General features: G+C 51.3%; 8 protein-coding genes across 8 annotated transcripts; 3 read left to right on the top strand and 5 right to left on the bottom strand.

The window, feature by feature from the left end:
- Nucleotides 1-124: 124 nt before the first annotated feature.
- APC4 (anaphase promoting complex subunit 4) lies at nt 125-2,074 on the top strand (the record flags this gene model as incomplete). The annotated part of the gene is made up of 1 exon (XM_076681821.1): nt 125-2,074. The coding sequence occupies one exon, from the start codon at nt 125-127 to the stop codon at nt 2,072-2,074; it is 1,950 nt and encodes a 649-aa protein (XP_076543778.1).
- Nucleotides 2,071-2,916, bottom strand: TRVA0_001S03620 (uncharacterized protein; the record flags this gene model as incomplete). Its single annotated transcript, XM_076681822.1, has 1 exon — nt 2,071-2,916. One exon carries the CDS (start codon nt 2,914-2,916, stop codon nt 2,071-2,073), a length of 846 nt encoding a protein of 281 aa, XP_076543779.1.
- Nucleotides 2,917-3,509: 593 nt separating this feature from the next.
- TRVA0_001S03642 (alpha-hydroxy acid oxidase) lies at nt 3,510-4,670 on the bottom strand (the record flags this gene model as incomplete). Its single annotated transcript, XM_076681823.1, has 1 exon — nt 3,510-4,670. One exon carries the CDS (start codon nt 4,668-4,670, stop codon nt 3,510-3,512), a length of 1,161 nt encoding a protein of 386 aa, XP_076543780.1.
- Nucleotides 4,671-5,644: 974 nt separating this feature from the next.
- On the top strand, nt 5,645-6,814 carry TAF11 (TATA-binding protein-associated factor TAF11). Its single transcript, XM_076681824.1, has 2 exons — nt 5,645-6,701; nt 6,760-6,814. The coding sequence occupies exon 1, from the start codon at nt 5,775-5,777 to the stop codon at nt 6,342-6,344; it is 570 nt and encodes a 189-aa protein (XP_076543781.1). The 5' UTR covers nt 5,645-5,774; the 3' UTR covers nt 6,345-6,701; nt 6,760-6,814.
- A 215-nt stretch (nt 6,815-7,029) lies between these two features.
- Nucleotides 7,030-8,622, bottom strand: AGP3 (Agp3p; the record flags this gene model as incomplete). Its single annotated transcript, XM_076681825.1, has 1 exon — nt 7,030-8,622. One exon carries the CDS (start codon nt 8,620-8,622, stop codon nt 7,030-7,032), a length of 1,593 nt encoding a protein of 530 aa, XP_076543782.1.
- A 950-nt stretch (nt 8,623-9,572) lies between these two features.
- On the top strand, nt 9,573-11,894 carry OPT1 (OPT family oligopeptide transporter; the record flags this gene model as incomplete). The annotated part of the gene is made up of 1 exon (XM_076681826.1): nt 9,573-11,894. One exon carries the CDS (start codon nt 9,573-9,575, stop codon nt 11,892-11,894), a length of 2,322 nt encoding a protein of 773 aa, XP_076543783.1.
- A 74-nt stretch (nt 11,895-11,968) lies between these two features.
- Nucleotides 11,969-14,416, bottom strand: TRVA0_001S03730 (uncharacterized protein; the record flags this gene model as incomplete). The annotated part of the gene is made up of 2 exons (XM_076681827.1): nt 11,969-14,296; nt 14,387-14,416. 2 exons carry the CDS (start codon nt 14,414-14,416, stop codon nt 11,969-11,971), a joined length of 2,358 nt encoding a protein of 785 aa, XP_076543784.1.
- A 168-nt stretch (nt 14,417-14,584) lies between these two features.
- GET3 (guanine nucleotide exchange factor GET3) lies at nt 14,585-15,677 on the bottom strand (the record flags this gene model as incomplete). The annotated part of the gene is made up of 3 exons (XM_076681828.1): nt 14,585-14,627; nt 14,687-14,956; nt 15,028-15,677. 3 exons carry the CDS (start codon nt 15,675-15,677, stop codon nt 14,585-14,587), a joined length of 963 nt encoding a protein of 320 aa, XP_076543785.1.
- Between the last annotated feature and the right edge of the window lie 1,215 nt (nt 15,678-16,892).

Raw genomic sequence — 16,892 nt, forward strand, 5'->3', positions numbered from 1 at the left:
TGGCTCTTTGATCTTATAGTGGTCTTTTATATCTTGGGTGGTGATGGGTGGTGATAGGTGATGACGGGCTGGTTGTGAATCACGATCCGTCACCATCACCAAGAAGGATCGCCAAGTACCACCGATGTTTGAGGTCTTGGAGGAGAAGGCGTTTGCTGTGCCCGTCGAGCCGCGCCTGATGCGGTGGTGCCCGACGATGGACCTCGTCGCCGTAGTGCCCAAGTCCCAGGGCGCCATTTGGGTCCACCGGCTCAGCGGACAGCGCGTATGGAGCGCGAGTCTCAAGAAAGGCCAGGCTGATCCGCCAGCAGACCTCGTGTGGAAGTACGATGGCAAGGCGTTGGCTGTAATATACGAGGATGGTAGCTGGGTGCTGCTCAACTCGAGCAACGGGAGAGCCCTTGCGACGACCGGCATGGACGTGGACCGCGTTACTACGCTCAGCTGGGTCGAATATAAAGGATCGCAGCAGCAACCAGACGTGCGTATCCACGGGGTTTCATTGAGGTCAATTATAGATGTAGACCTGACGAAGCACATGCCAAAACTGCCCTCTTTACCGAGTAACTTCCAGGCGTTCACGACCATTTCCCTCGAAGATATGCCTCCAGTGCTTGATCTGCTCCTCACCGGAACAGATAATGGGTCTCTGGGAGTCAATGTTTACGGGGTGTTCTCAATTGGTACTATTCGTGTCTCTAAAGAAAGAGTAGTAGCTGTCGCGTCGAACGCGTCTCTGTCGCGCTATTTGGTAGTTGTAAAGGGTCTGACCGGAGAGTACTCGTTGATCCAGTGCCATTCGACGTTTATAGAAAAGTTCGGGCAGAACTACTTGCCCGAAGTGTCAATTATCCCTGCCCGGGTCCTCGCTCTGCTGTCCTATATTAAAGAGGCCGTGCAGTTGCTCAAAACTGAGACTATAGCGCTTACTCGCCATACTGATGCCGCGTTATCAAGGCTCTCTGCCGACAGAGTAACGTGGGAATGTGCCCTCATGGATACTCTGGTTACGGGGATCCCTCTGCCTGAAGTTGAACACTGGCTTAAGGAGGATCTTACCGAGCGCGGCCTGCGTAAATGGCACAAAACAGTCATTGGTAGCTACGAAAGCTCGAGAAAGCTGCTGTTTGAGAACCTTGTTCCGGCCTGTGAGCGGCTCATAGTCCTGCTGTCACGTCTAAGGGGCCTAGCAAAGTGGAGAGAGCGAGGCGAACCGCTAGGCCTTGATCCGGACAAATTTGACAGCGCCATGGAACGGGCGGAGAAGCTGCTAGAGCTCGCCTCGGGCAACATGTGGAAACTCAAGGACGAGTACCACCTGTTCCGCATGTTTGTGACGTGGATGGATGTACTGTTTGAGGACCTCCCGGACGTCACGGTGAGCCAGAAGGCCCTTGGAGACGACCCGAGCACTGTAAAAACGGTAGATGTGGCTGACTTCATCACGGACCACCTCAATGAATCGGTGGTAAAGAAGCTCTTCGACCAGGAACCAGGCATGGATGTCCTTACTGACTCGCTCATCGACGCATGCGAGGATGCGTTTTCCAAGATCAGACAGGCTACTTATAAGCAGTTCCGGTCAGATGCCCCAGTCCGTTTGGGGTCCTCGAACAACCAAACCTTGCTGCGATACAACGAAAATGCGGACTATTTCTATGTCCTTACGTATGAATTAGAAGGTCAGACTCTACAATTGCTGCGTGTTCCGGATGGAAGTGGCGACCAAGCGACGGCAACTATTTCTTTATCAGGTAGAGTGTTACAGGCGGAGTTTATTGACGATACTGCTGCCATAGTATTGATGTCTACTGATGATGATACCAAAGTTCTCGCAAGCATTGATTACGTCACGGGTCCTAGCTACTCCGCCATTGCTGGAGAGGCACAAGAAGTACGCCCCCTAGCCGAACAGTCTCTAGACCGTGATGACTGTGATGCAGTGGCGTTTGCCGTCAATGGCGCCGAGTCCCGGCGAGTAGGCATTCTCCTCGACCGAGAACTCCAGAAATACCAATTCTTTGATCTGGGCAACAGCAGAGGAGGAGGCGCGGAGAAAATGGATGAGGACTAATCTATGTCCTGGGGGGGAGTCAACTGGTGCCGGTAAACGAATTCTAGCTTCAATTTACCGTCTTTTTCAACAACACAGAATGCATCATCCAGCAGGAAGCCGATGCGGCGCACATAGAAGCGCTTGGGGCCCTTATAGCCTACTGGGTTAAAATACTGTTGCTTTAGATACTCAATGACATCGTAATGATAAGGCAAGAGCCAGGTACCCCGGAGATCGTTCATATGCTTCTTTAGGATGTTCTCAATGCGACTTTGGGGCAGTGGTTTGCCAAGCACTGAAGCGTCTAGAGGCGGATCAAAAAACAGCTTTCTTCCATTAGTTCCTTTGATAACTTTTGCTGCCTTCGAAGCGTTGAGGTACTGGAAGAATACATGCTCGTTCTTCTCCAGGCCCGCAGCATATTGCTCGGGACTGCACGAGTCGGGTATGCCCATGTTATATACTCTATATGCCGCTGAGGGCTCCAATTTGAGATTGAAGAATGAATAGCAGCGGGGCTTTTTGGTGAGATAGGACGAGAAACACCGCTTCAGAATAATGTTGATGGACTTCACATTGCCTTTATTGGCTTTTTCTAGTCGTATCAGAGCATCCTTGGCCTCTGATACTAACGAATCAATTACATTCCCCTTTGTAATGTATCTGTTTGATGCAAACGCGTCGTGGATATCGTACCGGAGGTATGCCCGGCAAAACGGATCGATGAAGCGGTTCGACTCGCGGATAAGCCGTCTATATACACGCAGAATGTGCTTTCTGCGGCCAAGCTTCACGAACCGCGGGAATTGGAACTGTCGAAACAGTTTCGACGGCTCTATGAGCTTTTTCACCAAATCCATCGTTTATCGGGGTGGACAATTTTCATTGGGACTCCACCACCTATTAAATCTCTTAGTTCACCAGTACTGTGTGGAATTCAACAGATGGAATTGGACAGTATCATTTATTTGACTTAGCCAGAATACCTCCATGTAGTGGAGCCCCTAGGGGGTCTGGGGGGACTGGTCCCCCCAGTTTGCTAGTTCAATGGATACATGGAAGTTTGTTACAGCCACTCAGCGTAACAAGCCTTTGTAACGGGAAACTCCCAACTCCGTTACAGCACTTTGCAACATCTTGTTACGCTTACTCGAGTGGAGGGCCAGCCCCCCAGACCCCCGTAGCTCCGCTTCGTGGAGGTCATAGGCTCTACAAGATCTCCGCAAAGCGGAGCTACGGGGGTTTGGGGGCTGGCCCCCAAGCCAATTGAAACAGCGGAGCAATGATCTTCAGGGGGAATGATGTCCCCTTGGATGTTATTACCGTTGAGAAATGCCAGAGATATGTCCAATTGAGTAAGAAATGGATCAATCAAGCAGCTGATCCGGTGAAGTGGAAAATTTCGAAGATAAAACAGAATTAGAATATCAATTAGTAGACTGGAAGAGAGTATTTAGAGCTTGCTGACGCCTGGGCCGACTCGCACGAGAGTCTTCTTGGTAATCTCGCTGGTGTTGTGGCAACCACTCAGAGCCATAACGTACTTGAACTCCTTGCTGATGAGCCCATGCATGAGTTCAACACCGGCCTGGCCATCGTACTGGAGACCATGCAGAACTGGTCGGCCGAGCCATACAAAGTCGGCACCCAGAGCGAGGGCCTTGAACACATCGGTGCCCTTTCGGATACCACCGTCAATATGTACTGGGATTCGGCCCTTAACGGCCTCTACGACCTCTGGAAGAGAGTCAATGGTGGCCAGAGTGTTATCGAGCTGTCGGCCACCGTGGTTTGAAACCCAGATACCGTCGACACCAGCCTCGACGGCCAGCTGGGCGTCCTCGTAGGTGGTGATACCCTTGACCCAGATCTCGAGGTTACTAATGGATCGCAGCCACGGGATGGTCTCGGCCCAATTGATGGATGGGTCGACGACATTAGCCTCAGATTGGGCCTGGGCGACAGCGGCATCATCGAACGCCATTCGCGAGCCCGAAGTGGCCTCGGTGCCGACATCAATGAGGCCCGGGACCTCACCCGCGAAGTTGCCGAGCTTCAGGTGGGTTGGCAGCTTGAAGTTGTTTCGGGTGTCCGAGTATCGCTGGCCAAGGTATGGGGTGTCGACGGTCAGCAGGAGGGCCTTGTAGCCAGACTTCTCGACTGCTCGCACCAGCTTCTCGGTGGTCTTTCGGTTCTTGAAAACATAGAGCTGGAAGAACACGGCCGAATCACCGCCGGCTTGCTTGACGTCCTGGTGGGACCGGTTGGCGTAACTGCTCAGGCCCATAGGAATGTTGCAGCTCTTAGCGGCCTTGGCTGTAGCGACCTCACCCTCGTCGGTAGCCATTTGGTGGAAGGCACTTGGGGCAAAGCCAATTGGTACAGCGTACTCCTTGCCAAACAGCTTCGTTCGCGGCTTAGCGTCGACGTGGGCGACATTTCGCATGGCCCGAGCCCGGATTCGGTATTGGTTGTACGCAGTAATGTTCTCCCGAACCGTGACCATGTCATTGGCGCCAGATTCCCAGTAGTCTCGGGCCTGCTTCTGGGCCATAGGCATGGAGACTCGCTCCAAGTCCTGGAGGCACATGATCTTCTCTGGAGCTGGTGGCATTGTTACGGTCTAGATTCTACTTGCTTGATCTATAAAAGGCTTGTAGCTATAGGTCTGTGGGAAGGTCTACGTATATATACCTTCGTGAAGCTGATCCCGCGGGGTAATCTTTGGAAAAGGTTGGTAGGATGCAGCGTGGGGGGAAACGTGTTGACCAACTGCTGTTTCACGCAGGGTTGTACATTTGAATGAGAGGTAGAACGAGGAGTCGTCGTTATGTCGAAGCCTCTAGTTTACCCGGAGCTGCCTTTCCTGGCAATTCCTTTCGTCCTTTGGTGATCGTCACTTTGTTCCACGTACCCTGGCCCCTTAATATCTTCCATCTGGGGTCCATCAAACTCGAAATTCGCGCTCCTAAGATGCCTTGCAGTAATAACTCAGGCCCTCTCCCCCACCGCTCCGCTCACAGGTAACGGTACTAAAGGGGGGAAAACGGCTTTTGACTCAAAATGTATCTGAATCTCGGAGCATCGGTGCATTGAGCCGACGAACCACACAGGTGTGGGGTGCACACCAATCACGGTTTGCATGTACTCTCGGATCATCTTGTGGCCTGAGTTGGAGCTTTTTCCGGATCGAACCAGCAGAAAGGAGCGATGGGGCCCGGGGCCGTGCAGGAAAGGGCCTGCATGCTGGGGAGGACCCCATAGTGCAGTGCTCAAATGTCCCTTCTCGAACCCCCAACCTTCGAACGAAGAAGAGGCTAGACCACCTAGCATTACAAAGATCACCCCATAACAGATATTTCTCTGTAATGGGCCGAGTTTTTCGTCTTCTCTCTCCGTGGGGTGCTTCTTCAAGGCTCCACATCAAGTGTACTAGCCAGGTGCCAACATCGCGACTTGGGGGGCCAGCCCCCCAAACCCCCCGGGGCACCGCTGCGCGGTGATTAGGGTGGCTGTCTCATCTCAGCAGTTCTCTCGGCGCAGCCGAGCTACGGGGGGTTTGGGGGGCTGGCCCCCCAAGTCGCGAAGTCGGTATATTGTGGGCAGATTTAACTATTTTACTCAATATTGTTAAACGTCAGCCGCACACTACACGGCCCGCCAAAATTCACTTCACTCACTGCGAGTTGGTCGATAAACCCGCGAGTATTGAGTGAAGATGGGCCGGAAACGAAAGGAGCAGGTTCTCAAAGAGCAGATGGAGGCTCAGGCGAAGCGTGCCAAGAAGGAGGAGCCTGAGCCTGAGCCTGAGGAAGATGAGGATGACGGCATTGGCGGTATCTTTTCGGGCATGGTGGGCATTCCAAGCCTCTCGTTTGTGGACAAAGACGCTGCTGCATCAAAAGAATCGGCAGTAGAGAAGGAGAAGACGAAGCTGTTGTTGGCACATTTCAACGGGGACCAGATGTCGCGGTACGAAGCGTTTCGACGTGCGAATATCAACCGATCTGGAGTGAAGAAGCTGGCGAACTCGGTGCTCAACCAGTCCATTACAGGCAACGTAGCCGTGGCATTGTCTGGTATGTCCAAGGTGTTTGTGGGCGAAATCGTAGAGAAGGCGCGTGTAGTTCAAAGCAGAATGGACCCCGAAGATCACCGGGAGCTGCGTCCGCTGAAGCCTGAGCACTTTAGGGAGGCGTGGCGGTTGTTCAAGATTGAATCTGGCACGGTCCCTGCTGCGCACTGGAGGCGCCAGGGTGGCGATGGTGACGGGATGATGTTTAGGTAGCCACCTACGACACTATTCTTGACCATCGAGAAAATCAGTTCAATCGACGACAAATTCAACCATCAATCAGCAAATCTATCATCAATCGACAAATCCACCATCAGCAACTCCACCATCATTAGTGATAAGCCCACCATCAATTAACATCGGCCATCAACTTAGCAGCAGAATCAAAGATGGATGACTTACCAATCGACGATGACAGACAGGTTGGACGGTGTAACCAGTCAACAACTAAATCAACGGTGCATGACAGGACCAATTAATGACTAGACCAACGGTGCATGGTATAACCAATCAACGACTTAATCAAGGGAGGATGGTTATAACCAACTGACGGCTAAATCAGGGAGAGCGGTATGATTAATGAACGACTAAATCAAGCGAGAACAATATAATTAACGACTAAATCAAGAGAGAGCGTTATAATATTAATGAACGACTACATCAAGAGAGAACAGTATAATTAACGACTAAATCAAGAGAGAACGATATAACGAACGACTAAATCAAAGATGTTAACCAATCGACGATTAGAATAAGGAAGGATGGTTCACAGTATAACCAATGAACGATTAAATCATGAGTAAACCAAAGGAAGGGACAACCCAGAGGAAACACGAAAGATTATAACACAATCAACGACATGAAATTACTATATACATCGACCAAACAAAAAAAAAGATCAGAACGCCTGGAGGACTTTCTGGAACGTTGAATCTTTCTTGGGATCCTGTTCGATATCCTCATCCACATCTGGACGACGTCCAGTGTCGAGATCAATCTCGTCAGCACGATGGAATCGCGTTTTGAAGATGAGCTTGTAGCCAACATACACAATAACGCTGAGCGGAAGAAGAATGTAGGCGTCGACAAAGTGTCCGGCGTCGAACGGCTTGAAAGTCGCCCACCCCTGGATTAAAGCGAGAAAAGCATTGGCCACAAGCCCAAACCACGTGTTGAACGGCCACCAGAGCCCTTTGAATGGCAGCTCGTCGGCAGTTCGCCCCTGCTTGTGCCACGCCCTGCGGAACTTGAGGTGGATAAAGCAGATCGAGCCCCACACAATAAACGTAGACACGCCCGACAAATTGACAATGTACTGGTAGGCCATGCCTGCTCCAGTGCTAAGGTTCATAAGCGACAGGAAGCCAAAAAGGTTGGTAAAGACAATGGCCGGAATGGGCACACCTCTCTTGGAGGTCCACCCGAGGAACTTGGGCGCCTTGCGGTCCTGGGCCATGAACAGTACCGTACGCGAGCCAATGTAGATACTAGAGTTAATGGCAGAGACGCACGTGATGAGAATGAACGCATTGACGAGGTGCACTCCGCCCTGCCACCCGGCGTTTTGAATGGCGATGGTCATTGGCGACTTAAGAGCAGCATGACTGGCACCCACCAAGCCCTCGGCGTTTGATGGGCAAACGAGCCCAAAGAAGAAGGCAGAGCCCATGTAGATGAAGATAATACGCCAAAACACCTGCCGGATAGCCGTGGGCACAGCTCGCTTTGGATTCCTCGTCTCAGTTGCAGCAACTGCAATGGACTCGACTCCAGCATAGAAAGTCGAACAGAACACAAACACGTTGGCGACGCCCTTGAACCCGTTAGCAAACGCGCCCGGGTTGTGCCAGTACCGGAAGCCTACTGCGTCCTGGCCCTTTACGCCTCCTGCAGCATACACTAGAGCAAACAAGAAGTACGCTACGAGGCCCACCAGCTTGAATAGCGCCAGCCAGAACTCTGCTTCACCAAATGCAACAACTCCAAGCAACTGGAAGGACAGAAAAGCGAACCAGAAGAGCAAAAAGTAGCCATACAGCGGAACCTTTTCGCTCCAGAAACTCAAGATACTCGACACAGTGTTGTACTCGTTTGCCAGGACAGCTGCCCAGATGATGAAGTAGTTCCAGCCAACGACTACACCAAACGCCTTATCTACGAACCGATCAGCGAGCTCCGTAAAGGCTCCACCCGTCGGATACAGCACCGTCAGCTCTCCGAGCGCCTGGAGCACCGAGAAGGCAATAATTCCCATGACGCCGAACCCAATGATAAGCGCTGCTGGGCCTCCCGAGGAGAGCGCTCCGCCTGAGCCCACCAGAAGACCGGGCCCAATAATGCCTGCGAGGGCCATCATGGACAAATGGCGCGTCTTGAGCCCTCGCTTGACTCCCGAGTTGGGGTCGAATATGCTGTTGTCTGACGAATACTCTACGACGTTTTCATTTATGTTATCGGTACTAGCAGTACTAGCTGTTTTCTTGAGAGCCATTATGGTGGTAGCAAATGAAGTTTTAACTAGCGGCGAAATCGACTTAAATATATGCCTACTTAAACATCTAGCCTGCCGATCATTGAAGAATTCTTCCCTGCGTCTCATATATCCGATTGGCAGAGCTCTAGGCTTGCGATAAGCGAATCATGGCAGCCTATTATGCTATGGAAAGAAGGTTTTTCCGTGCTCCAACCAAACGCCTAGGGTCTCACACGGCTGAGGGGTAGCTTTACAAGTCCTCATGAAATCACGACATTCTATCGATGTATGGCTCGACTACGAGGATTATGTATCTGTTAAGTACTGTAGGCTCCATACCGGACCGTTCGCCAACGGTATTAAATGATCAGCTCTCTGAACTTACAAATGCGCGCACAAAGGTCTCAGTATGCCCCTGCTTGCTGCGTGAGGCCGGTTAGACGCACAGGCTAGGCGAGCACGTCATTTTCTGGGCAAATCACTTACAAAACGGTAGGCCGACACATTGCGATGCCGTATGTATGCAAAAAAAAAAAACGAGGCTAATACGAGTTTTGAATGTGTTACAATACTAGACAGTTGAGTAGAATGAATAAACGAGATGATCGTCGATCTCAAAAAATATTGGCACAATGTACAATTGAAATATACGAGGGTCCCTTTCCCCCCCTAGTAATTGTAGACGGAAGATCAATTATTAATTGTAATTGAACGGGCAACGTTACGATACGCATAACGCATCTATTTTAATATGTCTCGTACCATCGTCGCCGTGTATGACGCGAGTAGTAGCCGATGCGAGTAGCAGACGGACGGACAGCGACCCCCGCACCCACGTAAGCCCGCGAGATGGACTACAATTACTAACTGACTAGGTAGTAATTGAGTAGGCATATCCGGAGAGAACTGAGGTATAAAAGTAGACAGTTTTTCAGCAATTGAAAAGCATCAGTTTGACATAGCTTAGTATGCTTGAGAGAATCCGATCTCGCCTGAGCAGGCCCACTGAAGGGGAAGGGGTCATTGAGGAGCTCCCCGTGGAGCCACAGCTGTCCGATGACACCAAGAGCACCGATAAAGACATTGAGGTTGGCTCGCCAAGCTCCATATCCGAGGAAGAGTTCCTGGACGAAGACGTGCGTCAATTGCCCAAGATTGTCCGAGAGATTGTCAGTCTCGAGGATGACCCGACAATTCCAGTGCTCACGTTCCGTTTCTACGTGTTGAGTATATTGTTCATCATCCCCGGTGCGTTCATCAGCACAATGAGTAGCTACCGTACTACCTCTGCCGCTTACAGTATCTTCTTCGTCCAGATCGCCAGTCACTGGTGCGGCAAGTGGATGGCCAAGGTGCTGCCTAATAAGGAGGTCAAGATCTGGCGATGGAAGTTCAATCTCAATCCAGGGCCATGGTCCATCAAGGAAAACGTCGCGATTACTCTTTCGGCAGCCTCAGGTGCCACTAGTAACCAGGGTACGACTCCAATCTCCCTCGCTGAAGTCTATTACGGCGACAAGGTTCATCCCGCTATTGCCATCTTTTTCATGTGGGCCATTGTGTGGACTGGGTACTCTTTCGCGGCAATTGCTCGAAACTTCTTGCTCTATGACCCAGAGTTTGTGTGGCCACAGGCACTCATGCAGACAACCTTGTTCGAGACCTTCCGGAAAAGTGACAACGACTCACGATTGGCTTCGAAGCAGATGAAAGTCTTCTTCATTGCCCTGGTCGGCATGACATGCTGGGAATTCTTGCCCGAATATGTGTTCCCCATGACCAGTTCCGTGGCCGTTATCTGCTGGTTGGCGCCGAACAACTATACTGCCAACTTCATCGGCTCCGGTCTGGGCGGTATGGGCTTCTTCAACTTCACGCTGGACTGGAGTAACATCACCTCCAGCATTATGCTCATGCCCTATTGGACCCAGGTCGTCCAGTTCGCGGCGTTCGTGTTCGGTGCCTGGGTACTAATCCCTGCTGCCAAGTGGGGCAACCTGGGGTCTTTCAAGCCGGGTCTCATGTCGAATCACCTTTTCCTCGAAAACGGTACCCTCTATCCTGCGGCGCAATTGATGACTCCAGACTTCCAGTTCAACGAAACGCGATACAACGAACTCGGTCCAATCCACCTGGGAACCCAATCGCTGTGGAATTTGTTCTTCGACTACGCCGGGTACATTTCGGCCTTCACTTGGGCCGGCTGCTTTGGCGGGCCGCAGCTGCTTGAGTCTGCCAAGAAGTTCTATAACCGGTACAAGCTCAAGAAATCGGACAACATTCACCAGGAATACACCGACCGGCTTAATAAGATCCAGAGCAGCTACGACGAAGTGCCACTCTGGTGGTATGTGGTGCTTTTCTTCTTCTCCTTCCTTGTGCTCATCGTCCTTACTGCAACGAACAAGATGTTCATCCCATGGTGGACCTACATTGTGGGAATTTGCTTTGGCGCCGTTGTGGTGACCCCAATGGCCTGGCTGTACGCAATTTCCAACTTCCAGCTTGCTATTGGCACGTTCAATGAACTGCTCTATGGATACATGATCAACTCCATCTCTGGATTCAAGCATCCCGCTGGTTCCTCGACATACGGTGCTATCGCTGGTGACGCGTGGTACAGAGCGCAATACATGCTCCAAGACCAAAAGATCGGCCATTACATGCATATCGCTCCAAAAGTGGTCTTCTTCTCTCAGATTTGGGGCGAGCTCATTGGTATTCCCGTTAACTATGGTGCTCTGCGATGGGTGCTCAATGCCAAAATGGAATATCTCCAGGGCAAGATTGAGGATCCTCTCCACCAATGGACGGGTCAGAGTCTGGCTTCCTACAATACCATGGCAGTTCAGTACGTGCTAGTCGGCCCAAAGCGGCTTTTCAAGCTTCACGAGTACCACCCTCTGCCATATGCTTTCCTCGTCGGAGCAGGTTTGCCGTTCGTTCTTTACGCGTTGCACCGCTTCTTCCCTCGTGCCAGATTCAATCTGTGGAACTTGACCATCTTCTTCTCCACGCTGTCGAATTTCTACGGCAATATGTCCACTGGATATCTTTCACAGTTCATTGGCGGCACTGTAACCAATTTCTGGGCCTATCGAAAGCGGCACGACCTCTGGAAGCGATACAACTATCTTCTAGGTGCTGCGTTTGATACTGGCTTCAATCTCGCAATCCTGTTGATCTTCATCTTCTTTAGTGCTGGCAAGCAGGTTGATATGCCCAACTGGTGGGGCAACAATGCTCTATCAGTCGAGAGATGCTTTGGCCTTGCCCGAGCCGAAAGCTAACCGGTAATGATGACGATAATGAGTAATGACCAACGCACACAGAAAAATATAGGTAATATAATAATAGACGATAATTATCCCCAGATAGCTCGCTTGAATTGGTACTCCAGCTTGTTCCAGAGAGTTGTATTACCTCGCGCTTGTTTGTACGAGATCAGGTCCTCTTTCGTATATTCGGCACTCGGACAGTAAGTCTTGAGCACAGAAACTACCTCGCTAATCTCACCAAGCTGCAAAAGTGGGAATTTGAACGCGATGCAGTTAACATTGGACGGTAGCGAATCTGTCGACTTTAAAATATCGTCAGTGTTCTCGTATTCGACAAGAAATCCAATATTCTTGCCGGGGTCTTTCGACACCTGCGACAAGAGCGCTTCAAAGTAAACCCCCTGCTGAATTCGTGTAACGGCCGAAAGAGGGATACGCTGAAACGATAGGACTTTTTCTGTCTTGAAGTCAAAGTTGCAGATATACATCGCTGACGTCGACACGAGGAGAATAACCTCACGCAGGCTTGACTTGGCCATGTTCTTGAGCCCCTGCTTCTTTGGCGTGAGAAGCCACCACCCACCAAGCACACCCTCGGAGTCTGAGGCAAGCACAATTTCCGCTGTGATGTCTACTGCACTCTGTTTAATCGACTCGAAGTCAATGGACGTGTCAGGGCTCTCCAGATTCTGCGCAAACTCATCAAAGACAATTTCATCAGCGTTTCCGTGGATAAAGTCTAGAACAGCTTGCGTGAAAAAGTCAGATACTACGCCGTAAAAGTATCGCGAAAGAGTCAAGAAGGCGTCAGTGAGGACACCTCTGTAGTTGCGGCGCCTCGTTCGTGTGTAGTCCCCTTTAAGGGCGCCTGTACCTGTATACTGCTTCGAGAGGGCATCGCCATTATCAGCCCACAGGGCGTTGAACTTACTGTTGAGATCTGCAGAGTCTGTCTCCCAGTTAACATATTTCAATTGTTTGTCCAATACGCGCCTGGCACAACTTGACTGAACAACATTTGTTCTATCCAGGCAATCAATGCAGTTGACTCTCAACACTCCCTTTTGCTCCGCCCCGCCTTTCCAGCCGGACTCGTAAGAGCATGCGCTATTCCAGCCAAATTCGTCTATTTTTGGGCCAACCGCTGTATCAAAGAGCTTGGAGACATTTTCGAATTTCAAACCGGCGCATTCCTTGTGGAAGTCAAACCACACAAAGTCGTTCAAAACTTTGTGAGCCAGGTGTTCATAGAGCTCGCCTACTTGGCTCTCTTTACCTGGAGGTAGGGATACCAATGAAACGGGCAGAACTGCATCATAATTCCGCTTCAGCGATTTGAAATGCTTATCAAGAGCCTTGAACGAGTCTTCTTCTGTCCTAACGACTCGCGGCTGCGGCTGTAGGGAGTACGGCGATTGCTTGAAAAAGACTGGCATGGAACCACGCAGGATCAAAAAAGACAACTCCTGGCCCGGCAGCTCGACTACTTGCTCCGTTTCAACGAAATTCGCGCAGTAACCATTAGCATCTACACCGCGCCGTAGGTAGCGCACACCCGGGCGTTTAATGCTTCGTCTTGATACTAGAACCACTTGCCCGTGCTTTTCCTTTTGGCCTGTCAATTCGAACGACCCAACAAATCCCTCGAGGATCGGCAAATATAGCGGAGTGTCTTTGAAAATTGAGGCCAAGTGGTGGTTAAACATGAACGTTTCTCGGTGTTCGCTCTCCTCATGGGGCATTACCAGCGACTTTGTGAGGTCGAGGGTGTACGAGAAGTAGTGGTAGCCATTGCAAACCATGCGCGTCAGGCACGAAATCAGTTTGGGCAGCAATTCCAGGCTGGCAGGCAATTTAGGGGCTGCATCGGGAATCCAATCTTCCAGCGCGATTTGGCTCGGTCTCCGCTGAGATAGAACGTTTTGTAGTACGACGGTGTTCCTTCTCTGTAGGACAGTCTTTCTCTCGGGGAGATCATTTTCGTCGTACTCAAAGTTTAGCCTTTCACTCTCTCCCACTTCGCCCTCGTCTTCTCCGTCATCACTATCTTCTACAGCCTCTTCTCCATTGTCTCCCTCATCGCCAGAAGTATTAAGTTCTTCTTCGCCTGTGGTGCTGGGCTCCCCAGTGTCGGAGGTTGCGTCGATGGCCTCGACATCATGTCTCGCGGCGGTCTCAGATTCCAACGAGATTGCCGCCATCTTGGTGATCTTAAAGACATCGTGAGATCGCACCCGGACCACCAACTGCCTGCCAGTGATCACCAACAGGTACCCACTGCCGATGCCCAGCTTTCCGACGACACCGAATATTTTGAGCCCCGGCCCCACCGTCCGCCGCTCTCGCCCATACACAACTGGGCTGTCGACATCGTCATACGGCACAATGTAATGACGACCCTCCTGGGCAATCAGCTAGACGGCGTTAGCTTTTTTTTTCTACTTTTCTTCGAGGGCCAGCCCTCGAACTCCCGTGGCTCAGCTTCGCGAAGAGAGGTAACTTACTACTCCGTCCTTCTCTATGCTCAAATTCATCGTGATGCAGACTCCAAGCGATTATTTTCCACTGATATTACTATTTTTTTTTCCCTCCGTTCATCAAAAGTCGGCTTTGGTGGGTGTCGTGTACATGTGATAAGCCACCCCATGTGTCGGATCATCTTCTTCCTTTCCCGTCACCTGCACCATTACGCAATACATACATTATTCATTGAACTGGTATGCTTCGATCAGCATTTTCGAGAACCTGTGATTTTTTTGTTAGCAATTGACTCAAAACAACTTGGAATAGGGTAAGTGACGTACTCTTCAATAGACTCCCGACCACGCACTTCGCTGGTCAGTTGCGGGAGCCGCACAATGTGGAAGTCTTCGTAAAGCTCCAGAATTTGCTCCAGGTACTTCTGCTGCATCTTGTACCGCGCATTGCACTGCTCACAGCTAGAATCCTTCTTGGGGAAGAGCAGCTGGTTCACCACGATGCAATGGGTGTCAATGTTGTACGAGGTGAGCTCTTGAACCATTCGCTCCGTCTCATACAGCGAGAGGAACTCGGCAATGCACACACAAACGAACCTAAATAATTTGTTAGTAAAGCCAATTGGATCGCCAAATCGAAATAATTGAGGCAAATGGGGGGGACTTACGTAGTGAGATCCGGGTTCTGGAACTGCGAGTTGACCTCGTTGATGGTCTTTCGCGTCTCCTCGAGCTTGGAGAACATTTCCTCCACGTTCTGGCCCTGACCCGCCATGAGCGAGCTAAACATAGGGCCCAGCCGACCCGAAAGCTCGGACAGCTTGCCCAGCGCCTTCTCCAAAATGGTCGGGAATTGCAAAAATCGCAGCGTGTGGCCTGTGGGAGCCGTGTCAAACACAATGACCGAGTAGCTCTGCGACTTGACCTGCTTCATGACCTCTGCAAACGACAGCGCCTCGTCTACACCGGGGATCGAGAACGCAATGTCCTGCATCATGGAGTTGATCCCCGAGTTCTGGTTCTGGTCGAGGAAGTCCTGGATCGACCCCGAAGGATCAATCTCCATGGCATGGAGGTTGGGGATCCCATTTACCGGTCGCGCGTCTTTCCCGAACTTCTGGCCAAACGCATCAGACAGATTGTGTGCCGGATCCGTCGAAATAAGCAGCACGTTCTCCCGGTGCTTCGCCAGCTGAACCGCCAGCGAACAGCTCGTCGTCGTCTTACCAACACCTCCCTTACCACCAACAAAGATCCATCTCAACGTCTTCTGATCCAGAATATTCTGCAAAGTGGGCTCCAGAACTTCTTCCGACATCTTTACTTTCTCTTCTCTATACAGATCTAATGCCACAACTCGCTGATGTCGTCCTCTACACCTCCCCCCTGTGTGGCGCGGAATCTTCTGGGCGTCTTTTCGTATTACCTAATCATTGTGTCAGCTCCCTCTGCGGCTCGTGCAGCTCTCTTTCCCTTTGGGGGGACCAGTCCCCCCAAACCCCCCTGTGGCTCCACTGCGCGGAGATTGATTGCGGCTTCGAATATACTTGAATACTAGTACCTAGTGTAATGGGGGGGACCAGTCCCCCCAAACCCCCCTGGGGCTCCGCTTCGCGGAGATTCTGTCACGAAAAAAATTGTTACGGGAAAAAAATTTGTTACGGGGATGTTGTTGGGAGTTTGTTACGTTGTAACCACGGGGGTCTGGGGGCTGGGCCCCCAGCTACGGGAGCTCGAGGGCTGGCCCTCGAACAAACACTGGTGCAATTGGGGGGACCAGTCCCTCCAAACCCCCCCCCTGGGGTATCCGCTGCGAGGAGATTTGGTTGATGTAATGGGGGTTTGGGGGCAGAGCCCCCAACTACGTGAGCTCGAGGGCCCTCGATACACACCGGAGTTAGTAGGGGGTGAGGCTCATACGGCTAGAGTGGTGGATCGCGGAGGGAAGCCTTCCCCGCTCTTTCGTAGTCGCGATGGCGATGCATCTCGACTTCTGTGCAGGAGTATCAAAAATAGCCCCCTTGGCACACAGCCCCTTGCGTAAATAGCGAGGAGCATGTCCAATTGTAATCGGCTTATCTCATTGGACGCAGGACGACTAATTTTATGATCCAGCCCATGCTGTTGAGCACCCACTACCAGTGGTAAATGATAGGTCGCCGGCGAGGATTTTTCGGATCCGATGTGTCAGCCGTGCCTATGCGGAGAACCGGCCCCGATATGCCGAGTGTGCCCGCTACCCCCCAACGGCCAATCACAGCGCGTCCGAGCCCGTCTTCTCCCGCAACCGGGGCGATTCCAATAGGGACCTCGCGAAGATAAGGCGAGCGGTCATGGCGAAGAAGCAGCCATTGGGGCATAGGGGGTTCGTAGCAATTGTCGTGCAGAGGCGTTTGGCCGTCGGACCCCGGAAATGTCGGCACTTTTGGGACTAGAGTTGTTCCGTTCATGCGCCTGCAGCAATACAGAAGGGTCATCTCACCTCTTCTCTCCGCCAATACATTTGATACATTTTACATTGCAAATTTGTGTG

Source organism: Trichomonascus vanleenenianus, assembly GCF_965637985.1.
Source record: "Trichomonascus vanleenenianus strain CLIB 3782 genome assembly, contig: TRVA0_001S, whole genome shotgun sequence".
Taxonomy (NCBI): domain Eukaryota; kingdom Fungi; phylum Ascomycota; class Dipodascomycetes; order Dipodascales; family Trichomonascaceae; genus Blastobotrys; species Blastobotrys vanleenenianus.